General features: G+C 45.1%; 1 protein-coding gene across 3 annotated transcripts in view; it reads right to left on the bottom strand.

The window, feature by feature from the left end:
• LOC102460244 (protein LYRIC-like) overlaps window positions 1–24,783 on the bottom strand; it is a 47,367-nt gene that overhangs the window by 15,151 nt on the left and 7,433 nt on the right. For 2 of the 3 annotated variants that reach the window (XM_075923438.1, XM_006137575.4), the window contains exons 2-7: window positions 18,589–18,648; window positions 13,823–13,916; window positions 10,059–10,127; window positions 4,739–4,978; window positions 2,515–2,589; window positions 206–304 (exon numbers count right to left, since the gene is read on the bottom strand). In XM_075923438.1, the coding sequence (XP_075779553.1) occupies window positions 206–304; window positions 2,515–2,589; window positions 4,739–4,978; window positions 10,059–10,127; window positions 13,823–13,916; window positions 18,589–18,648 (637 nt within the window). The remainder of the gene's footprint in view (window positions 1–205; window positions 305–2,514; window positions 2,590–4,738; window positions 4,979–10,058; window positions 10,128–13,822; window positions 13,917–18,588; window positions 18,649–24,783) is intronic. The other variant, XM_025178737.2, reaches the window with a different exon arrangement.

Below are 24,783 nucleotides of genomic sequence, written 5' to 3'. Positions count from 1 at the left end.
AGAAAATCAGACCGATCTGAATTGTACCCTGAGAGCAAACTGATTACTCCTTGGCTTCCTCAAACAAGCAGTCCCACTGGCCAAAAGATACTTCGTTGGTAGATGGTGTGTGTTTTTTTATGCTCAAATGACAAAGGCAAAAAGCAACCTGCACTCATCTCTCCACAGACAATGAACAAATTAATCAGTCAGAAAATGAACATACGCTGGCCAAGCCATGCATCATCCACTGCGAGGAAGGATAAGCTGGCATTCCAGTGATATTTGGAGGGGCCATCCTGAGATGATTTACTCTTCAGATTACCTGAATAGAAACAAGTACGCCTTTTAATAAAAAACAAAACCAAAAACAATCACTTAGATATATTCACGTTGTTAAGGCCAATTAATCTTTTCCTGACCAGCACAGCTGCAGTATTATGGAATTTAAGCTGCAAAAATTAATTTGTGTTGCTCATAACACTGAACTTATTCAAAGGCTGAACAAGGACAGCACATGATTACATTACTATCAGAATATCCCTCTGAACAGTGATTGAGCATGTATTGTCCAAAGTCGTAATCTGTTTGGCTGGCAAATGACTTTTGGGATGTCAAATTGGAGTTTCAGTCCCTAAAACAAAAACCTCATCCATTATACATCTGATATAAAGCCAGATCCAACTCCCCTATTTAAGTCAATGGAAAGACTCCTACTGACTTGAAAGAGAGTTGAATCAGGCCTTTAGTTATTCCTTTTTACATGTAGGCATTTGCTTTAGCGGAAAAACTTGCCAGCTGTCTACACTGGCCACTTGAATTTGCACGAGAACACTGACGATCTAATGTATGATCATCAGTGTTCTTGCGCAAATACAATGACTCTCCCACTCGGGAAAAAGCCCTTGTGCAAAAGCATTTGTGCAAGAGAGGGCCAGTGTAGACAACTGAGAACCATTTTGCACAAAAAAGCCCCGATGGCAAAAATGGCCATCGGGGCTTTCTTGCGCAAGACTGCGTCTAGATTGGCACGGACGCTTTTCCGCAAAAAGTGCTTTTGCGCAAAAGCATCCGTGCCAATCTAGCCTCTCTTTAAGTAATTAAAACAGCAGAGTTCACTATTACAAGTGCTAAGTAACTCCTTACAGAACATTGATCTTTGATACTACTTATATTATAGATTAGTTCTTCTCTTAATATTGTTGTTGACTCTTCATCATGTCCAATAATATGATATTTTGCTGGTTTCTGTGGCCTTTTTTCAACCTTTCCCTAAATATTTTCTCTGTTTCTGCAGTTTCTACCCTGTAGCAATTTGCCGTTTTGATGCACTCACTAACAAGGATGAGAGCAATGATGTTTGTCTCTCTCATGTTGTCTCGTGATATCTCAGACCACTGGGTTAATGCAAGATTGAAAAATATATGAAATGTCTTGCTGTGGGGCAGAATTATGTTTTTTTTGGCTTGCACAGCTCAACATATATGCTGTATGTATATATGTATGCATCAGTGTTCCCTCTAAGATGCATGGCATGGAGCCCTGAGCCTCTGACTGGGTGGGGCTGATTAATCACCTGCGAAGCTGTGCTGCCATGCAGCTTAGAGGGAAAACTGGTATGCATGCTTTCACTTAACATGTCCTAAATGTTTAGGACCAGATTCTGCATTCCTTGTACATCCAAAACTCCTGTTGAAGTCAATGGAGAGTCTTGTATACAAACCAATACAAGACTAAATCTTTTCAAAATATTCTAATAAGAATTCTGGATCTTAAACTCCACATCCACCTTTTTGCTCATCAGTACTGCACAGTGGTAAGTCAGTGTTATGCTGTCTACTGTGTCACTACTTCAACCACTCAGGATCCATATAGACAAAAGAAGAAGCATATACAATTGTAGGTGAGATATGGGAATGCACAGATGAAGCTGAAGTGAAATGAAAAGTCCAAAAAAGACTGCTTCTCTCCCGGCAGTTGTAATCAGCAGAGGATCTCAAGCTAGAATTCCCTACATGTAAAAATGAATATGTTACTGCTAAAGTGTTCTCCACAAGGCTGAACTGTGGCTTCCCACCCTTCTCCCTTGGTCTGATAGAGCCTGAATTAGCTAGCTTTCAGGACACATTGCATAGCCCAAATATTTATGGTGGATTATGAGAAGAGAGTTTGCTGGTGGAGCAATATTTGAGGAGGGGTTGGTGTTTTCTCGTTATCTGATCTAAAGCGTAGTTAGTTATTGATCAATATGGTACTATTTAGATTTTTTAAAATAACTGGTAAGTATATATCTTCAGCTTTAAAGTCATACAAGGATAACACAAAGGGTAGGACTGTGTTCAAGGAAATACACTAAAATCAGTCACTATAAGATTGGAGCATTGGATTTCAAACGTGAACAAGCTGTGAGAGAAAACACTGAAATACTGCTAATAATGGTGGGGAGAATTATTAAGTGCCTGAATATCTGGGAATGTGGATGTTTAAAAATGTGTGAGGAAGTGAATAAAAAGTGTCCACAGAAAGACCACTCACTTAACTCCACAGACAGCTCTGGTAAAGTCCCAAAGGTTAGAGGATAAGCTTTTGCTTCTGCAACATCCCATGTTCCTGGATTAAAAAACAAACCCAAATCCAAACAAGGCATTCAGAATTGGTGCACATGGTTTCAAACAGACACATTCAAAATGTTTCAGTCTCTCTCCTCCCCAACCCTGTGGACAATGCTGCTGCAACTGTTGGGAGGACCATGAAGTCTGAAAAAGTTAGCCTCTGATTTGTCTACATTGCAACCTGACCGGGGACTGTAGCACCGGCAGATACACCCATGGTTCTCTGTGCAAGACAGGCTAAAAATACAGTATAGACGTGATGGCATGGCTTTCAGCATGGGCTGTGCAAGTGTGATTTGGATTTTAGGTATATAAACTAGCCCATGCTGAGCCTGTGCCACCCATGTCTATCTTGCTATTTTTAGACACACTAGCATAGTGTGACCTATCCTGCTGTCACACATCAGACTGCAGTGTAGAAATACCATTAGTCTTCAGGAAGTTTATCTCTCTTTCTGATGCTCTGAAAGTGCACCAACTTACACTCATTCTAGACTTACTCATATTTGAACCCTCATGCACTTACACATAATTTGCATGAAATCCTTCTTACAAATCAGCTCGGAATTTGATCCACTGAATCTAAGGGTATGTCTACACTAGCCCACTAGTTCGAACTAGGGAGGCTAATGTAGGCATTCGAAATTGCAAATGAAGCCCGGGATTTAAATATCCCGGGCTTTATTTGCATGTTCCCATCCAGTCGCCATTTTGAAATTCCACTAGCCTGAAGTAACTGCCTGCGGCTACATGTTGCAGCGAAACAGTAATCTGAACTAAGTCCTTAGTTTGAATTAACTGTTACACCTCATTCCAGGAGAAATAACAGTTAATTCAAACTAAGGACTTAGTTCGAATTGCTGTTTCACTGCCGCGTGTAGCCGCGGGCAGTTACTTCAGGCTAGTGGAATTTCAAAATGGCGACCGGACGGGAACATGCAAACAAAGCCCGGGATATTTAAATCCCGGGCTTTATTTGCAGTTTTGAATCCCTACATTAGCCTCCCTACTTCGAACTAGGGGGCTAGTGTAGACATACCCTAAGGGAGTACAAAATCATGTTAATACACACACATCCCTCCTGATGGGGCAAAGAAAGAAGTGCAGCAAGGAAAGCAACTGACACTGTAAGAAAGTGAAAATTAAGGTAGGATGACCATCCTGTGGCTCCTGAATGTGTAGGTTACATCAACATCCCTGTCACGTAAGTACATCTAATAACTTGTTACTTTATAATAGAATCTGAGCATGAAGGAATCTTAAGTTATACAATCTTACATCTCTGGCCCACTGTGTTACTGAAGACAAATCATCTCACTGATTTGAGTATAATTCAATCCAATTGGATGGACCTTAATGAAAATAAGATTCTGATGAATTAAGTAGACTTAAAAATAACCATAAAAGAGGAATTACCTACTGCAAATGTACTTTATTTCATTTTCCAACTTTTTTATCACATATTCTCAAAACTTAGGAAGAGAAACGGACGATATTAAAGATCAAACCGTTAGCCTTGCCTTAATATTATTGGTATCACAGATAATGCAAGCCATCACCAATATGAGGGCTCTGCTATGCTAGGAACTATACAAATGTGGTGAGAGACAGTCCCTGATCTGAAGCCAAACCAATAGTGAGAGGGAAAAAAAATTTACAGAGAGGAGAAATGACTTGCCTAATGTCACATAGCAGGTCAGTAGTAGAGCTGGGACTAAAACTCAGGCCTCCTGAATGCCAGAGTGTCTCTTGACTGAGCATTGACGTTTACAGATTCAGTTTTGCACCTGCTGTTTAGGTCTAACTCTCATTTTCTGGTGCAGCTATGAACTTTACACTCCAAATGACTCATACTGTGAGCACAAAACTGCACCACCAATGCATTTGCAATTTGCGTCTGCTAAAATGGAGAGAAACACCTAGAAATCTGTCCCCAGCTTTTGACACAGACCGACTCTCCACAGTTCTTTCCTCCCTAGCTATTTTTGGTCCTTTACCATATTGTGAGGGGGAAAGTCTAGTGTGAACACTGTTCAATGAACAAGCTGGAAGAAAATCCAATAAAAGCAAGTTAAAAGAACTGGCTGAACAATCTCTTGCCCAAAGTCTACACTCCTGCAGCGGGTAGATTTATTGGGAACACTCACCTACATTGGTAAAAACATCCTCTTCAGACTGTGTGGGCTCAAATTCTTCTCTTGTGGCTTCTGAGTTCCTTACAGCGGAACCATCATCTGTCTTAGCCCCTGACTCACAGTGAGTTCCCTTTCCACTGCTGCTGTTGTCCTCCATCCCACTCACAGCGTGTGGCCCAATGGTCAGTTTCCAATCCCCATCACAGACTGCTTCAACCATCAAGGTACCGGGCGATGCTCTGCTAGGGTTTTCTTGAAAACAAACATTTAAAAATGGATTTTTTTAAAAATAGGGTAGGGATCTTGCACAGTTTAAACAAAAATGTCGGGCCTGATCCAAAATCAATGGAAAGATGGCCTTTGACTTCACTAAGGACCTGATTCAAAGCCCACTGAATATAGTTACACACACAGAAGCAAAAATACAGAGCCCCATGTTCTGGGGTTGGCAGAAGCTGAGCGCACTTGGAAGGTAGTATACCACTGACAGACCCCTCTCATCTGCTGGCAGAATCAAACCTGGAACCTCTGGAGCTTAAAGCATGAGCTTCTACCACACAAGCTAAAACCAACTGGCTGCTAGCTAAGGCCAGTGGTGGGCAGCCTGCAGCCCAAGGGCCACATGTGGCCAACAGGGTTCTAAGTAACTTTTTGCCAAACATTTTGTTTACAGTTGCCCACACACAGGGTTGCCTGACTCTGCTGGTTTTCAACCATGTAGTTTTTTTCCTAAAGGTATTACTAAAGTGGCATGCATATAAAGCGAGTGCACGTGAAATCAGGTGCAAGCAAACTGCACACAACACTGGTATGAGGGAGTGAAGAGAGGCGGGCCTGGCATCACAGGAGTCAAACAAAGCCTTTTGGCCCAGCTAGCCCCACCCTGCTTTACCTGTAGCCAATGTCAGGCTTGAAGGAAGGATAAAAGGAAGGAGCCTGGCACAGTTAGGGGCTGACGAGCCAGGAGACAGGAGAGTGGTTCTGCTGTCTGCAGGACAGGAACCAAAGCCTGTCCACTTGGCCAGCCACAGGAGAATGTAAGCCTCTAACTTCATCTCCTAGGACAAAGGGGAAACCTGCTAGAATCCTAGCTAAGGGGAAAATCTGGGCTCTTGGGGCCCTGCCCCCAACTATACCCATATAGTGGGCTGGAGTTTCTAGGCTGGGGCACCAGTGGCAGGGTTCTACACCCCTTTTCTGCCAGCTAATTCAGGGATCTAACCACTAGGTCACCCTGCCGCCAGGGAGACCTGGCTACAATTGGTTTCAAGGATTGTGCATTCCCTCTGGATCCAATCAAAGTACTGCTATGGTGCAATCGGCACACCTTGCAAATTCTAGGCGCACAAGTGTGGTTAGCAAAACTACCCTAACCCGGGAGACAGTCTTGGTTACTACACTCTTGCGACCCACTGAGATAAAGGAAGGCCACTTATGCAGCCCACTCTCTAGCCTAGGTTGCTCCTCACTGGCTAAAGCTGTAGAGCACTCATTATTTTCTCTGTAAGTGATCTCAGCGCCACTAGATGGAACCATTCACCACACCCAGAAGGAATGTGGGTTACAATATCACACATTCAGCCCACCTGGGAAAGGAAGGCTTCACACAGCTCAACAGTGACCCCTTCACAGGATTAAGAAATGTCATAGAATACTAGGAATGGAAGGGACCTTGTGAGGTCATCGAGTCCAGTCCCCTGCCCTCACAGCAGGACCCCATACTGTCTAGACCATCCCTGATAAACATTTATCTAACTTACTCTTAAATAACTCCAGAGATGGAGATTCCACTATCTCCCTGGGCAATTTATTCCAATGTTTAACCACCCTGACAGTTAGGAACTTTTTCCTAATGTCCAACCTAAACCTCCATTGCTGCAGTTTAAACCCATTGCTGCTTGTTCTATCCTCAGAGGCCAAGAAGAACAAGTTTTCTCCCTCCTCCTTGTGACTGTTTAGTCTGCAGAAGCGAAGAGGGAGGGAGGATTTGATAGCAGCCTTCAACTTCCTGACGGGAGGTTCCAAAGAGGATGGAGAGAGGCTGTTCGCAGTAGTGACGGATGGCAAAACAAGGAACAATGGTCTCAAGTTGCAGTGGGAGACTCCAGATTGGATATTAGGAAAAACTATTTCACTAAAGAGTGGTGAAGCACTGGAATGGGTTAACTAGGGAAGTAATGGAGTCTCCATCCCTAGAGATTTTTAAGTCTCAGCTTGACAAAGCCCTGGCTGGGTTGATTTAGTTGGGATTGGTCCTGCCTAGGGCAGGGGGCTGGACTTCATGATCTTCTGAGGTATCTTCCAGCTCTATGGTTCTATGATTCTATGACACCCTTTTAATACCTGAAAACCGCTATCATGTCCCTTCTCAATCTTCTCTTTTCCAAACTGAACAAGCCCAATTCTTTCAGTCTTTTTCATAGGTCATGTTCTCTAGACTTTTAATCATTCTTGTTGCTTTTCTCTGGACCTTCAACAATTTCTCCACACTTTTCATGAGATGTGGTGCCCTGAACTGGACACAATACTCCAACTGAGGCTTAATCAGCGCAGAGTAGAGCGGAAGAATGACTTCTTGTGTCTTGCTCACAACACACCTGTTAACAGAGGCAGCCCGTGAACCTAGGCAAACTAGGCAGTTGCCTAGGGCGCCACCGGGGTGCCCCGTGATGATATCACGGTCATTGACGGCCGTGCAGGCAGGGGTGCTGATCGCACCTTCTGCCTAGGGTGCCAGCTGCCACAGCTGGCCTCAGGCTGCTCCTGCCTGTTAATGCATCCTAGAATCATGCTGGCTTTTTTTGCAACAGCGTCACACTGTTGACTCATATTTAGCTTGTGGTCCACTATAACCCCTAGATCCCTTTCTGCCATACTTCTTCTTAGACAGTCGCTTCCCATTCTGAATAGTAATAGAGATGTAGCCATGTTAGGGTACGTCTAGACTACATGCCTCTGGCGACAGAGGCATGTAGATTAGACTACCCGGCATAGGAAAATGAAGCGGCGATTTAAATAATCGCCGCTTCATTTAAATTTACATGGCTGCCGTGCTGAGCCGATCAGCTGTTTGTCGGCTCAGCATGGTAGTCTGGATGTTCCGCGGTCGACATCAAAGGCATTTGTCGACCTCCCAGGTATGCCTCCTGGGAGGTCGACAAATGCCTTTGATGTCGACCACGGAACGTCCAGACTACTGCGCTGAGCCAACAAACAGCTGATCGCTCAGCGCGGCAGCCATGTAAATTTAAATGAAGCGGCGATAATTTAAATCGCCGTGTCATTTTCCTATGCCGGGTAGTCTAATCTACATGCCTCTGTCGCCAGAGGCATGTAGTCTAGACATACCCTTAGTCTGGTCTAGCTGAAACAAACGACAGAACTATGCAGCACTTTAAAGACTAAGAAGATGGTTTATTAGGTGATGAGCTTTTGTGGGCCAGACCCACTTCCTCAGATCATATACCCCTTTGGTATATATGGTCATGCCAATTTTCTTCCACAATTTGATCTGAGGAAGTGGGTCTGGCCCACGAAAGCTCATCACCTAATAAACCATCTTCTTAGTCTTTAAAGTGCTTCTCATTCTGTATGTGTGAAACTGATTGTTCCTTCCTAAGTGGAGCACTTTGCATTTGTCCTTATTAAACTTCATCCTGTTTACCTCAGACCATTTCTCCAATTTGTCCAGATCATTTTGAATTATGACCCTGTCCTCCAGAGCAGTCGCAACCCCTCCCAGCTTGGTATCATCTGCAAACTTAATAAGCATACTCTCTATGCCGATATTTCAAAGGAGCCTTGTCCATTCTTCCAGACAAGAAAGAATGAACTCAAGAAATATGGGCACATAGTGCTAAAGGAAAACAAAGAAAAGGAACTTTAGGTTTCCTTCCTGCATCTAGAGCACCATTTGTGGAAAAAGAAAAATAAACTTACTTTGTTGAATGCTGGCATTTTCAAGACTGCCGGATATAAGAGCACTCAGAAGGAATTTTATTAAATAAAAAAGATGGTGATGATTTCATAGTGCCTTTCATCAAAGGACTTCCACAGCACTTCACACTTAACCTAAGAGTCAACAAAGCATTTCCCTGGTTCTTTGTGTGGGGAGGAGGGGCCACAAGTGATTCTAACTCCTCCTCCACATATCATACACTGCCCCAGCGGCCTCCCTGCTCTGAATCTGCAAACAGCACTTAGCAGGATTAGGGCTTGTTTCATAGCTTCCGATATTCTAATGACAAAAGGGACCATTGCAATAATTTAATCTAACCTCCTGCCTAGATAAAGCTACTGAATTTCTCCCAGGGATTTCCTATAGCCCGATAACATGTGATTGAAATAGGAATGGTACCTGCTTAGCAATCTAGCCCCAACTTAGCAAACATTTAAGCACATGCTTAACTTAAAGCACAAAAGTCACAGTGAAGTAAATAGAGCTACTCATGTTGAGTAACGGTAAGTACATGGCCTACATGCTTTGCTGGATTGCAGCCAGAGTGCTCAGCAACTCCCAAAATGCAACCTTGGAAGCATACCTTTCATAAGGACTTCCAGCCTTGATTTAAAGACCCCAAGTGATGGAGAGAGCGTGGTCCCAAACACATCTAAATATCTGTACAGATCATAGTTCGTCATTTTCCGCCCAAGCGTCACTTTTAGAAAAACACCCATGTGCGCTGTGAGGTGGTACCCCTTCGAAAACATGGCTCTCTTTTCCTACAAATGTTTGTGTCACTTTGGATTGCAATTCCAGCCATTAAGATGTTCTGATGTATTTACTTTTGAGGATTTCTTTGTGTTAATAGATTTAGGGAAGAGAATTAAACTACTAAGAAGTTTTTCAATGCAGACATTTCAGGACCTGTTTTCACATACCAGAGTAATAAGAACATAATTAGTGTAAGTACATAGGTCCTTCCTACCTAGGTCCATGGAAAGCACTGTGAGATCACCAGAGGAGAGGTGTTGTGGGTGCAAAGTCTTATTTAATTAGAATTGGTAATTATTTAATTAGCATTGGTAATAATGACCTAACTGTTGCAGATCTCTTATTCACCTTGTCTGTAAATCTCAATTGTTTTTCAAAGTCCTGAGAACATATTTGTAGGCTTTCATGAAAGCGTGGGGTAATAGCTGAAACTCCAAAATTCTGTCTTTTCCTTAGCAAATGGGTTAAATTATGGGAATTGTTTACTGTGGAAGAGCAAACTGACAAGGAAACTGGCAGGCAGTTGAGAAGTAAACAGGCTCTAGGAGAAAAAAGGAAGTAAGATACCCAGCCGGAATACATATTGTACATACATGTAAACATATATGGGAGGTTTACCTTTTTGTTTCAGACGTTCTTTCCTTAGGTGTCTTTTTTCTCGGCTACTGATCTTGGTCTGCCAAACACCTACAACACAGAACAAAGTTTGCCCTCTCCATGCTGCTAGTTGCTATAAGCGGATGAGAACTTTCCCATAGGACCCATATTGTTTACAAGGCAAAGAAAAAAATTACGCTCACAGACATGCTATACAGTGATGATTATAAAATCAGTGTTACAACTATCTTGGTAATGGCCAAACATACAAAATACAACCACTGCAGCTGGTACCATGTACAATCCTAGGTATTGTAGCATTAGAATGTGCCCATTCCTGAGGTACCTTTGACTCTCAGAAACTCAGAATACAATACGTAAGAACTCTACAATGCAATGCTGTTTGTTCTATGTGCTGACATATCACTATATAATTTACTGCCCTTTATGTATGTCAAATCACACAACATGCTCTTTCTCAGGGAAGGTGTCATAGCAGATCCACATGCCATAAATGTTTTATAATTGCTTTGGATAACAGTGTCAATGAAAATATTAGCTAACAAAAAGGGCACTATTCTATTGCTGTCTCAATTATCAATTAATTTGACTCATTGCTGTGAGCCATCATACAGAAGCTTCTAGGCTCAGGTCTCTGAAGGAAAATTATTTATTTAATATTTGGAAATAACACTAATTCTTACATAGTTTACTAACCTAGTTCTTGACTAGCTCATTAGATCCACTCAGGGACACTGATCCCTCACGGAGTTGATTGTCCATATGCAATCAAAAATGCTGTCCTGACCGATATGCTGTGCAATCGCTGTTAAGTGAGTGGGCCAGGCACAAGTTGTCAATCAAGGCAGAATCTGACCCTTTGATTTTGCTGCCCTCCTACCTCTTCCAGGATGTCTCTGCACTGGGTATGGAATAGCTCATTATCTGCTCAGACTGACTGAAACAACAAAAGTTTGTTTGAATGAAGTCCTTGAAATTTCCTATTTTTCTTCTACATTCCAAGGAATCCCTGTTTGACATTAACCCCAATGGTAATGCAAGAATCAGAGGGATAGCTGTTTTAGTCTGGATCTGAAAAGCGACAAGGAGTCCTGTAGCACCTTATATAGACTAACAGATGTATTGGAGCATGAACTTTCGTGGGCAAAGACCCACTTCGTCAGATGCATGTAGTGGAAATTTCCAGAGGCAGATATAAATATGCAAGCAAGAATCAGGCTAGAGGTAATGAGGTAAATTCAATCAGGAAGGATGAGGCCCACTTCTAGCAGCTGATCTGGAGGTGTGAATACCAAGAGAGGAGAAACTGCTTTGTAATTGGCTAGCCATTCACAGTCTTTGTTTAATCCTGAGCTGATGGTGTCAAATTTGCAGATGAACTGCAGCTCAGCAGTTTCTCTCTGAAGTCTGGTCCTGAAGTTTTTTTGCTGCAGGATGGCTACCTTTAAATCTGCTATTGTGTGTCCAGGGAGATTGAAGTGTTCTCCTACAGGTTTTTGTATATTGCCATTCCTAATAGCTGATTTGTGTCCATTTATTCTTTTGCATAGGGACTGTCCAGTTTGGCCAATGTACATAGCTGGCATCCTGAACAATGATCCCTCACTTTCACAGGCCTTGGGAGGCAGGCCAGTCCTCGCCCTCAGGCAACCCGCCAACCTGAAGCATATTCTCACCAGTAGCTATACACCACACCACAGTAACTCTAACTCAGGAATCAATCCCTGCAACAAACCTTGGTGCCAACTCTGCCCACATATATACACAAGCAACACCATCACAGGATCTAACCAGATCAGCCACACTATCACTGGCTCATTCACCTGCACATCTACCAATATAATATATGCCATCATGTGCCAGCAATGCCCTTCTGCTAGTCTCAATTCCCTCGTTATCTCTAGCCTGATTCTTGCCCCAGAGGGAGTGAACAGAAACAGGTAATCATCAAGTGATCCCTCTCCTGTCACTCATTTCGAGCCCCTGACAAACAGAGATTAGGGACACCATTGCCACCCATTCTGGCTAATAAATATTGATGGACCTAACTTCCATGAATTTATCTAGTTATTTTCTAAACCCTGTTAAAGTCTTGGTCTTTACAACATCCTCTGGCAAGGAGTTCCACAGGTTGACTCTGTGCTGTGTGAAGAAAATCTTCCTTTTGTTTGTTTTAAACCTGCTACCTATTCATTTAATTCGTTCTTATGTTATGGGAACAAGTAAATAACTTTTCCTTATTCATTTTCTCCATACCTGTCACAATTTCATAGACCTCTATCATATCCCCCCTTAGTTTCTCCTCTTCTCAGATGAAAAGTCCCAGTCTTTTTAATCTCTCTTCATATGCTCCTGTTCCAAACCCCTAATCCTTTATGTTGCCTCTTTCTGAACCATTTCTGATGCCAATATATCTTTTTTGAAATGAGGCGACCACATCTGTATGCAGTATTCAATATAGGGACGTACCATGGTTTTATATAGAGGCAATAAGATATTCTCTGTCTTGTTCTCTATCCTTTTTTAAATTATTCCTAACATTCCATTTGTTTTTTGGCTGCCACTGTACATTGAGTGGATGTTTTCAGAGATCTATCCATAACGACTCCAAGATCTCTCTCTTGAGTGGTTATGGCTAAATTAGCCCCCATCATTTTGCATGTGTATTTGGGATTATTTTTCCAATATGCATTACTTTGCATTTATCAACATTAAATTTCATTTGCCATTTTGTTGCCCAATCACCTAGTTCTGTGAGATCCTTCTGAAGCTCTTTACAGTCTGCTTTGTTCTTAACTATCTTGAGCAATTTAGTATCATCTTCAAAGTTTGCCACCTCACTTTTTACCCCTTTTTCCAGATTATTTATAAATAGATTAAATAGGATTGGTCCCAGGAGGGACCTTGGAGGACATCACTAGTTACCTCTCTCCATTCTGAAAACTGACCATTTACTCCTACCTTTTGTTTCCTGTCTTTTAACCTATTATCAGTCCATGAGAGGACCTATCCTCTTATCCAATGACAATTAACTTTACTTAAGAGCCTTTGGTAAGGAATCTTGTCAATGGCTTTCTGGAAATCTAAATACACTATATCGCCTGGATCCCTCTTATCCACATGTTTGTTGACTCCCTCAAAGAACTCTAGTAGACTAGTAAGGCATGATTTCCCTTTACAAAAACCATGATGACTTTTCCCCAACAAATTATGTTCATCTATGTGTCTGACAATTCTATTCTTAACTATAGTTTCAACTAATTTGCCGGTACTGACATTAGACTTACCGGTCTGTAAATGCCAGGGTCACCTCTAGGGCCCTTTTTAAATATTGGCGTCCCATTAGCTACCTTCCAGTCTTTAGGTACAGAAGCTGATTTAAAGGATAGGTTACAAACCACAGTTAATAGTTCTGCAATTTGACATTTGCGTTCTTTCAGAACTCTTGGGTGAATGCCAACCGGTCCCAGTGACTTGTTAATGTTAAATTTATTGATTTGTTCCAAAACCTCCTCTAATGACACCTCAATCTGGGACAATCTCTCAGATTTGTCACCTAAAGAGAATGACTCAGGTGTGGGAATCCCCTTAACATTCTCAGCCAGGTAGACTGAAGCAAAGAATTCATTTCGTTTCTCTGCAATGACCTTATCGTCTATCAACTACCAAACAACATCTGTTCTATGAAAATATTTCATCACCATAATTCTCACTTCTTTCTGGCAATACAAATCTGCCAACTGAGCGATCTGCACATACATTACCTTCCTCTTCCTCTGGCAACTTGTCTTTTTCAGTAAAGAAGTGGTCTTTTGATGCTCCCTTTTCTGAGGACTGGATCTTCTTCTTTTTCTTGGACTACAAAATATATAAATATATACATACATTTCTCAGCTACAGGCTTATTAGAGGAAAGGGAGGATGAGACTGAGGGCTTTTACAACTAAGGTGCTCATCCTTCAATGAACTGACACAGAGTCCCGTTGAAGTCAATGAGACTCCACATAGATGCAGGGGTTTGCCTGGGTACACCTAAATGTGGGATTGAGGGACTGACCCTACTGCAAATTTCAGAGACCTGAATATTATACCCTCCGTACAATAAAATGAGATATATCTGCAAAGTTAGAGACTGCATTCCAGTTCAGACACCTGCTGTATATTGATATTTAGCCCTTTTTATCTTCTAAGCATTTTACAATTATTCCCCAGAACAACAAAGTAGGAAATACACACTATCTACTAGAATGTCAGTGGTTAATCGGTTAACCAGTTAACTGTTAAACATCATAGTTACCGGTAGGCTGACTGGGCTGCAGCACTCCCCTCCCAACACAGGTGGGGGCTGCTCCAGCCTGGCCTGGCCTACTGCTCCACACCACAAGCAGAGCTGGGGGGCTGGGGGGTTGGGGAGGAGGCTCCTGTATGGTTGGGCTGGATCAGCTCCCCACCCACCCATGGTGCAGTGAATGCAGTGGGCCTAGTCCAGCCAGACCAGCCTCCTGTCTGTGTTGAGAGGGGGGGCATGGGACTACAGCTGTAAAGATAAACTGGCTGTTTAAAATAAGAACGAAAATTTTAAAAATTCTGTTCTGCTTCCGGTTAGATTTTAAACTTTACTAATCTGGAAGGAGAACAATTTTCTATGATATGAACTACAGAGTTTTTCTCCTTAATTGTTCAGAGCAACTTCAACCCAAGCTTTCACTCACTACACAGTTATCTCAAGTATGCATCCTACACTTTTTCTGTGTTACTGCTTTGAAAGCACATTGTGAAGATGTCCAATGTGACTTTCTTTAAGACAGTTTTGAATTGAAGTCAGGTCTATTACACTGATAGAAATGTAGTCCTGTTAGTCTGGTGTATCTTATAAGTCTTTAAAGTGCTACATAGTCCTGTTTTTTGTTTCATCTATTACACTGTGAGGATTAAATACAAAGCTTTTTTTTTCTTTCCAAGTTAAAAGTGTTGCTGGAAAATTCACGTAAAATAAGCATTTCATAGTGATCCCTGAAGGTTGGGAACCTTCTTTGGTTTAACATAGATGGGACACATACCACTATTATATCCAAACAAACTACACTAAAAGAAGGTAAAGTCGAACCTAATTGGCCTGGGGATGGGAGAGTGCGCAAAGTCTCCTCCTGCCCTGCAAGGGGCGCATGGCGCTCAGAGTGAAAGCACTGCACGCTCCTTGCAGGGCGGGGCAGGACGTGAGGTCTCTTTCCACTCTGCAAGGGGAATGCGGAGCTTTCACTCTAAGTACTGCACGCCCCTTGCAGGGTGGAGGCAGGGAGTGAGAGACTTTGCATGCTCCTCCCACCTCCAGGACCTGATTGGCCTGGGGTGGGAGGAGCTCGCGAAGTCTCCTCCCGACCTACAAGGGGGTGGGTACCTAGACGGAACCGCCAGCTGCTCAGAACAGCTAGCAGTTCTCTGTAGGCAAGCGGAGGGCGGGGGCAAAGACTTCGCGTGCTCCCCCACTCCCAGGCCAATCAGGGTATGTGGGAGGGGGAGCATGGAAGTGTCCTGGACCCGCCCATTGACTTAAAAAATTAATGAAGTGCCCCCCCATCTAAAATTATTGCCCACCCCTCACCTACATGCTCACCTAATGCTTATTCCAAGGGACTCCTGCCTCATTTAAGTCACCCAAACGCTGTTAATTTTCTCATGGGCTTTTTTGATCTGAGTTCTTCACGAACATTAATGAATTTATGAGACTAAATCATTACAGGCAGTCCCCGGGTTATGCGGATCCGACTTATGTTGGATCCGTACTTACGAACGGGGCTTTTCTCGCTCCGGAGGACGCGGGCGGCGGGACCGCCCAGACGTGCCGCGGTCCCGCCGCCCGCATCCTCTGGGGCGAGAAAAGCTGCTTCGCGTCTCCCTAGTCTTCTGGGGGGCCTCCGCAGCAGACCAGGGAGACGCGGAGCAAAGCCGCGGAGAACACGGGCGGCGGGACCGCAGCGCGTCTCGGTCCCGCCGCCCACGTCTCCCTGGTCTGCTGGGGGGTGGGAGCGCAGCTAGTGTGCCCCCCCCCCCCAGCAGACCAGGCTTTTCTCACGGACACCTGAGGTAGAGCAGCTGGGGCACTGCTGATTGGTCCCGCAACGCCGCTCCTCAGCACTACTGGACCAACCCAGCAGCACCCCAGCTGCTCTGCCCCAGGCGTCCCCAAGTCAGCCGCTGCTGAAACTGACCAGCGGCTGACTACAGGAAGCCTGAGGCACAGTTGCTCTTCCCCGGGCTACCTGGAATCAGCCGCTGATCAGTTTCAGCAGCAGCTGACTTGGGGACACCTGGGGTAGAGCAGCTGGGGTTCTGCCGGGTTGGTCCCCGCAGCGCCGAGGTGCGGCGCTGCGGGGACCTACCCGGCAGCACCCCAGCTGCTCTGTCCCAGGCGTCCAGATTCAGCTGCTGTTGAAACTGATCAGCGGCTGATTCCAGGAAGCCAGGGGCAGAGAAACTCTGCCTCAGGCTTCCTGTAGTCAGCCGCTGGTCAGTTTCAGCAGCGGCTGAATCTGGATGCCAGTTCCAACTTACGTACAAATTCAACTTAAGAACAAACCTACAGTCCCTATCTTGTACATAACCCGGGGACTGCCTGTATTATCCCCATTTCACAGTTTGGGATCTTCCTGTCATGTCCTGCCTCACTGACTACACACCATTCAACTTTTGCTACAAATGAGGGGGGGGGGTCCTACAGATAGCAACCCAATTCATTACACAACCTTATTTAACTGTCAGAACTTAGACCATCCTGTCCACTGAACAAGGCAGGGGAAGTAAAATATTGCATCCAAATGCAGAGACAACAGGGCCTATTTAGGGATGTTCAGGCAACATTAATTCTGGCATTTCCCACTTGACGTTGCAACTTTAACATTCTTGTAATGTAGTTTTTTTAACTGATTTCCTAATTTAAAAAAGGACATCTCTCCCCCAGAATTTCTATCACATGGAACCATTCTAACCTCAAGTCATCTGCAGGATTTGCACCCTTAGATACACAGCACAGACCTCTACTACTTGAACTAAAGGTGCACCTTTAGCTGTTGCAGGCTTGTCTCCTGTATATGGATCAGCTGCTATAGGGGGAAAGTGACACACACTCTGCTAACATGTTTCACAGCTATCTGCCATCAGCAGAGGAATATAGATACTTTGGGATCCGGGTTTTAATTCTTAGTTTTATGAAGGAATGCTAACAGACCCTTTTGTTTCTGTGCACCTAGCCTGTCTGCTACCCTCTCTCTAGAATTAAGATTGCTTGACACTTCCATTTATAACACCCTCTTTTCCATTACTTGTAAACTTTGCCAAACTTTAACCATTTAGGCTGAAAGCTCCCATGCTGGGTAGTTGCCTCAGGCTGATTTTTGGGTGTTTTTTATTTTATTTACTTTTTTGGTCTTTTTCAGTTTCATTTTAAATGTTGCAGCTGTTATTTTGTCACATGATTTTTTTTAACAACTACTTAGTTGAGATGCTGTAGCATCTGCAAGCTTTACAGCAGGGCCTAGAAATTTCATAGGGGATTCACTTCAATTAAGAAGAGTTGCCTTTTGCTATTCCTATGAAAATCTGCCCAAATTTTGCCACATTATAAGCCTCTGAAAAATTCAGTTTGTGCATGCTTACAGATTTTTAGAGTTAGGCAACTAAGTTCACCAAATATTCGGTCCATATTGAATATGCTCCACTTCCCCATTACAGTCTTATCTCTGAACAAGAAGCATTGAGCAACCTTAACTATAGGCAGTGCCAACTGTCTGTCTAAAATAATAATAAAACTGTATTACAGATTTGTCCAGTTCAGGCTTGATCCAAAGCCCAGTGAAATTAATGGAAAGTCTTGTATTTGGATTAGGCTCTTTAGTTATCATAATTAATTACAACAATTTTGGGAGAGATAGTAAAACTTGTTCCTCTAGACTTAAACCAATTTTGAGGCCTGGTCTACATTAAAGGGGAAAGTTGATTTAAAATACACAACTCTAGCTATATTAGTTACATAGCTGGAGTCAAAGTATCTTGAATCGCATTTTGGCACCGTTCACACAGCAGGAGGTCAACAGGAGCATATGCTCTCGTTGACTTCCCTTACTCCTCATGAGGGTAGGACTACTGGCACTGATAGGAGCGCCCTCTAGTTCAAATTAGTGGGTCTTCACAAGACCTGCTAATTCGAACCCCGGAAGATCGACTGCAACAGCCTCAATCTTCTCTGTAATGTAGACAAGCCGAGAGACTTGTGAGGGGTGACAGATTATCCCGTTATTGCCTGAGAAGGTCTCACACCTTTCTCAGAAGCATCTGATGCTGGCCACTCTTGGAGATAGAATATTGGACTGGATGGACCTTGGATCTCATCCAGTCTGGCAACTTTCTGTATTCCTAACTGCTATATTTAGGAAAATTATGTTATCCTTACAAATATCATAATAAAAATAACACCATTCTTAAAACAAATATCATTTTAGAAATAGTGTGAAAATTCTGGAACTAATAGTGGTACCTTCAGTAGCTTTTTTTCTCTCATGCCAACACAGGTTAGAAGATGACCATTCACTGGAACCTAGAAAATTGATGTTTAAAAATGTTATATCATGGGAGGGAATACAATACTGTAACCACTACATTGCAATTCTTGTAATACGCCCCTAAGGGAGTCAGTCACATATGATCGGCTGAAAGAATACACAGAAATTAACAATAATCCCACACTCTGTCTAGATTAGAGAGTTTGTGGCTTTACTGCAACTCATATTAACTGATTGCCAACTGATGTGTGTTAGCTAAAAACCTTAATTAATAGTAGTCTATGAAATTCACAAACATGTTCCAGGATATAACATTTGAATCATAGATTCATAGAATAATAGGACTAGAAGGGACCTCGAGAGGTCATCGAGTCCAGCCCCCTGCCCTCAAGGCAGGACCAAGCTCCGTCTACACCATCCCTGACAGATGTCTATCTAACCTGTTCTTAAATATCTCCAGAGAGGGAGATTCCACCACCTCCCTTGGCAATTTATTCCAATATTTGACCACCCTGACAGTTAGGAACTTTTTCCTAATGTCCAATCTAAACCTCCCCTGCTGCACTTTAAGCCCATTACTCTTTGTCCTGTCCTCAGAAACCAAGAGGAACAAATTTTCTCCTTCCTCCTTGTGACACCCTTTTAGATATTTGAAAACCGCTATCATGTCCCCCCTTAACCTTCTTTTTTCCAAACTAAACAAGCCCAGTTCATGAAGCCTGGCTTCATAGGTCATGTTCTCTAGACCTTTAATCATTCTTGTCGCTCTTCTCTGTACCCTTTCCAATTTCTCCACATCTTTCTTGAAATGTGGCGCCCAGAACTGGACACAGTACTCCAGCTGAGGCCTAACTAGTACAGAGTAGAGCGGCAGAATGACTTCACGAGTTTTGCTTACAACACACCTGTTGATACAACCTAGAATCATATTTGCTTTTTTTGCAACAGCATCACACTGTTGACTCATATTCAACTTGTGGTCCACTATGACCCCTAGATCCCTTTCCGCCATGCTCCTTCCTAGACAGTCGCTTCCCATCTTGTATGTATGGAACTGATTGTTCCTTCCTAAGTGGAGCACTTTGCATTTCTCTTTATTAAACCTCATCCTGTTTACCTCTGACCATTTCTCTAACTTGCTAAGGTCATTTTGAATTATGTCCCTATCCTCCAAAGAAGTTGCAACCCCACCCAGTTTGGTATCATCTGCAAACTTAATAAGCGTACTCTCTATCCCAATATCTACATCATTGATGAAGATATTGAACAGATATTGAGATGTACCCTAGAGCAGGGGTGGGCAAAAAGGGCCTTTGTGGGCCAGATCCAGCACACCACGCAGGTTGATCCAGCCCACGGACATCCTGCCACTCCCCCGCCCCCAGGCCAATCAAGGCCTGAGAACGGGGAAGCATGCGAAGTCGCCTCTCCCACTAGGGGTGCGCAGCACTTAAAGTCAACTGCCAGGTGCCCCTCGTAGGGTGGAAGGAGATTTCATGCGCTCCCCCCACTCCCAGGTCAATCCAGGCCTGGGAGTGGAGAGAAGCGTGCAACATCTCCCCCCACCCTACCCCACCCTGCTGGGGGAGGACGGCACATAGAGTCAGCTGCCAGCTGAAGAGAGGCGGCTGATTCGAAGCATGGCACCCCCTTGTAGGGTGAGGGCAGGGAACAAGAGACTTCCCATGCTCCCCCCCGCCCACAGGCCCTGATTGTCCTGGGGGCAGGGGAAGCGTGCAAAATCTCCCACCGCCAGGGGCGCAGGCACCTAGAGGGAACTGCCAGCTGCTCAGAACAGTTGGCAGTTCTCTCTGGGGAAGGTGGGAGCAAAAACTTCATGCGCACACACTACCCCCAGGCCAAACAGGGCCTGTAGGGGGTGAAGCACGGAAGTGTCCTAGCCCTGCCCCTTCTGCCTGAGGCGCTGCCCCTTCTGGGACAGCCCAGGGCCACTTCAAAAACTGATGAAGTGGCCCCCCCGGTCAAAAATTATTGCCCCCCCTGCCCTAGAGTATGTCTAGACCAGGATAAAAAGCATCAGACAACACATTTTAAAACAGAGTGAGTTGTATTTGAATGTGTGTTAGCTGGTAGAAGTGGACCCTACAGTCTGTCTAGACCAGGAGTGCACAATGCTTTTTGCAGCGGGGCCACTTCACGAACATTGGTTCATGGTCGCGGGCTGGCTCCACCTCTTCCCCCAGAAGGGGTGGGGCCTAGGGCAGAACGGGCGGTTCCCTCTAGGCGCCACACACCTCTGGCGGAGGGAGGAGACTTCACACGCTCCCCTAGGCCAGTTGGGACCTGGGGGCGGGAGAGTGCGTGAAGTCATTTGCTGTTCAAAATGACTGGTGGCTCCACTAGGTACTACGCACCTCTGGTAGGGAAGGGAGCCGCCAGCTGCTTTTAACATCGACTAACTTTGGGCACTTCCCCTGCCCCCATGGGCTACATCTTGCCCAGCCCTGGTCTAGATGTGCCCCCAATGTAAACCACAAGTGTTTCTGGAATGCCTAGATCAACATTTGTTGGGTAATTCAAACTCACTGGCAATCAATTAATTCAAGTTACAAGTGGGCTCCAGCCCCAGAGACCTGGTGAGGGAGGAGGGCCTGCTACACCACGGCCTGGCTCAGCCTCTCCAGCCCTGAGGAGAGCGGAGGGCACGCGGCATGGCCCCAGGCTCCCCAGCCCTGGAGCACTGGGAATGGGAGAAGGGCACTCTGTGCCACAGAGCCTGGCCCAAAGTCTCCAGCCCCAGAGCACCGGGGGAAGGAGGAGGGCATGCGGTGCAGCCCAGACTCTCCAACCCCGGAGCTGGGGGAGGAAGAAGGGCGTGCTGTGAACCCAGTGTCTCCAGCCCCAGAGCACTGGAGGAGGGAGGAGGGTGTGCCGCATGGCCTGGCCCAGCCTCCCCAGGCCCAGAATAGCTAAGGAGGGAGGAGGGCTCACTGCGACCCAGCCCCAGAGCACCTGGAGGTTCCACCCCCAGAAAACCTACAGCAGGCGTTTCTGGGGGCGGAGTGTGAGCGGGGCTGTGCCTGGCGGTTTGGGAAGGTAAAGCCTTCTCCTGCCTAACATATTGGACACCCATGGCTGCACTGGCTCCCTGAAATTCCCCACTAAAGAGGAACTTGCTTCCACATTTCACAATCAGTTCCCTTCCTCCTTCCACCCTACATAAACACATACACATACCCTTCGCACGATGCTTTTCTGTCTTGAGTCACAATTTAATCATATATAAATCGGAAAACTAAATGATGCTGTTCTAATTACAATTTTCAGAATCCAATTTAATTATCTTTATTCAGAGCCCCGTTTCCCTTAGTCTCAGAAAGGAAAGGAAGATATTGGTGTATCAGGACTCTGGTTTAACCAACAGAGTAAGAGGACTTCAGTAGGACTCTGATTGCATTGCACACACAATTCCAGAATAAGACTGGATTATTCAATACACCAAATCAATCGGGGTTTGCAGGGTTGGACATTAAGAAAAACTTCCTAACTGTCAGAGGGTATGTCTACACTACAACATTAATTCGCACTAACTTAGTTCAAATTAGTTAATTCGAACTAAGCTAATTCGAACTAACGGATCTAGACTAAAAAACTAGTTCGAATTAGCGTGCTGGCAGGGCATCAGAGGAGGACTTAGAGCGTGGAGATGCTGTCTCAGGCTAGCCGAGGGCTGTGCTTAAAGGGTCCCGACCCCCACCCGGACAGACAGTTCTCAGGGGTGCCCCGCTTGCAAAGCAGTCCTGGCTTGGAGTGCCCGGAGTGCCCACACTGGGCACATCACAGCACTCGGCCATCAGACCGGCTGCACTTGCCGCAGGCTGCCATCTGGGGAGAGGAGGCAATCGGGGGGGCTGCAGGAGAGCTTCCACCCCAAAATCCCGCAGAGCCAGCCCAGTCCTCCCCATCGGGGGCGTGTACCCCATTCCTCCCTCACCTCCTTCCACTTACCCTTCCCTAGCCCCTTTTCTTGATGTACAAAATAAAGGACAATTGTGTTCAAAAATGGAATCTGTCTTTATTGAACAAAACTGGGGGAGACTGGGAAAAGGAGGTGGGAGAGGGGAAGAGAGAGGCTGGGAGAGGGGAGGGCAACTAAAATGATCAGGGGTTGGGAACAGGTCCCATATGAAGAGAGGCTAAAGAGACTGGGACTTCTCAGCTTAGAAAAGAGGAGACGGAGGGGGGACAGGATAGAGGTCTCTAAAAGCATGAGTGGGGTGGAGAGGGTGCATACAGAAAAGTTCTTCATTAGTTCCCATAAAGAAGGACTAGAGGACACCAAAGGAAAGGAATGGGTAACAAGCTTCAAACTAGTAACAGAAAGTTGTTCTTCACAAAGCACAGAGTCAACCTGTGGAACTCCTTGCTGCAGGAGGCTGTGAAGGCTACAACTACAACAGAGTTTAAAGGGAAGTGAGATCAAGTCATGGATGTTGGGTCCATGGAGTGCTATTAACCAGGGGGTAGGAGTGGTGTCCCTGCCCAAGGTTTGTGGAAGGCTGGAGAGGGATGGCACGAGACAAATGGCTTTGTCACTGTCTTCGGTCCATCCCCTCCAGGGTCCCTAGGGTTGGCCGCTGTCGGCAGACAGGCTACTGGGCTAGATGGACCTTTGGTCTGACCCAGGACGGCCATTGTAAGCTCAGGGCTCAGGGTCGGGGGTCTCAGTGGACCACCTTGATTTTCATGTACTCCTGCTCCTGGGTGGCCAGGCTGGCAGCTCTCCTGCCCTAGCCAGCCACGTTCCTGTGCCTAGTGCGGAGATCGTGGACGAGGTCCACGATGTCCGCACTAGCCCAGGCGGGTGCCCGCCTCTTGCGGTGCCGGGCAAGCTCCCGGGAGCCGCCAGCCTGGTCCCGAGAAGAGGGGGAGGGCTGGGGGGCATCGGGTGGCTGGCTCGATCCGTGCCAGGTGCAGGGTCTGCTAGCTGGGTGCTGGCAGGCTTGCACCTGGCATGGGCACCGTAGCCAGCCCGTGCCCCTTTAAGAGGTCCGGGGCCGGGAGGGGGGCAGACGAGTTTCCCTGGTGTTGGCCAGAGTGGCCACCAGGGAAACCTGGGGAGGGCTAGCCTCCCACTAGTTCGAATTAAGGGGCTACACAGCCCTTAATTCGAACTAGTAAATTCGAACTAGGCTTAATCCTCGTGGAATGAGGATTACCTAGTTTGAACTAAGCGCTCCATTAGTTCGAATTAAATTCGAACTAACGGAGCGCTAGTGTAGCGCCTATGAAAGTTAGTTCGAACCAACATCCGTTAGTTCGAACTAACTTTGTAGTGTAGACATACCCAGAGTGATTAAGCACTGGAATAAACTGCCCAGGGAGTTTGTGGAATCTCCATCACTGCAGATTTTTAAGAGCATGTTAGACAAATACCAGTCAAAGAAGCTCTAGGAGGTGATTGGTCTTGCCATGAGTACAGGGGACTGGACTTGATGACCTCTTGAGTTCCTTCCAGTACTATGATTCCATGATTCTATCTGTAGATCTGTTATATACACAATTCATTTTTTGTGTCTATGGATGAAGATACAGATACAAATTTTGTACCTAGAACCTGCAAATCTGTGAATACCTGCTTTATATCTGTGGGTATCCGCATTCATGGATGTCAATGTGGATATCCATGGTTCATTTTGGCAGATACAGATATAGATGCAGAATCAAATTTTGTATCCAAGCAGGGCTCTCTATCTGAGCAGGACAAATGAAGTGGGAACATGTTTTTGAATTGCACACTAACTCAATGTGATTCATTAGATGGGACAGACATATAAGACCTATTAATAATACATTATATTGAATACAGGATCTAGTAGCAGAAGTGTCCTTGCTGTTACAATAAAAGTGGCTTGCAAGATTTAAAATATAAAACTGCAATCAACCAAAAACAAACCCCTCCCCTCCAATAAAAGTCAGCATGCCATGCCAAAAACACGATGCAGTAAAAAAAGGGTTGAAAACCTGCAGTGAAAAGGCCTCATTGAACAGTCTTCCTTCTGTCTCAAGTGACACAACCCACAATCTCAGGGCTGCCCTCAGTCCCATAATGTGTATCATTATAATGTTGCATACCAATTATCACAGCCAGGGGCAGATGACCATTTTGCGGGGCACAGGGCAGCCCAATTTTGCGGGGCCCCCCTTTG

Source organism: Pelodiscus sinensis, chromosome 3 (assembly GCF_049634645.1).
Source record: "Pelodiscus sinensis isolate JC-2024 chromosome 3, ASM4963464v1, whole genome shotgun sequence".
NCBI lineage: Eukaryota > Metazoa > Chordata > Testudines > Trionychidae > Pelodiscus > Pelodiscus sinensis.
The sequence above is the reverse complement of the archived record's forward strand: the minus strand, read 5'-3'. Positions and strand labels throughout refer to the sequence as shown.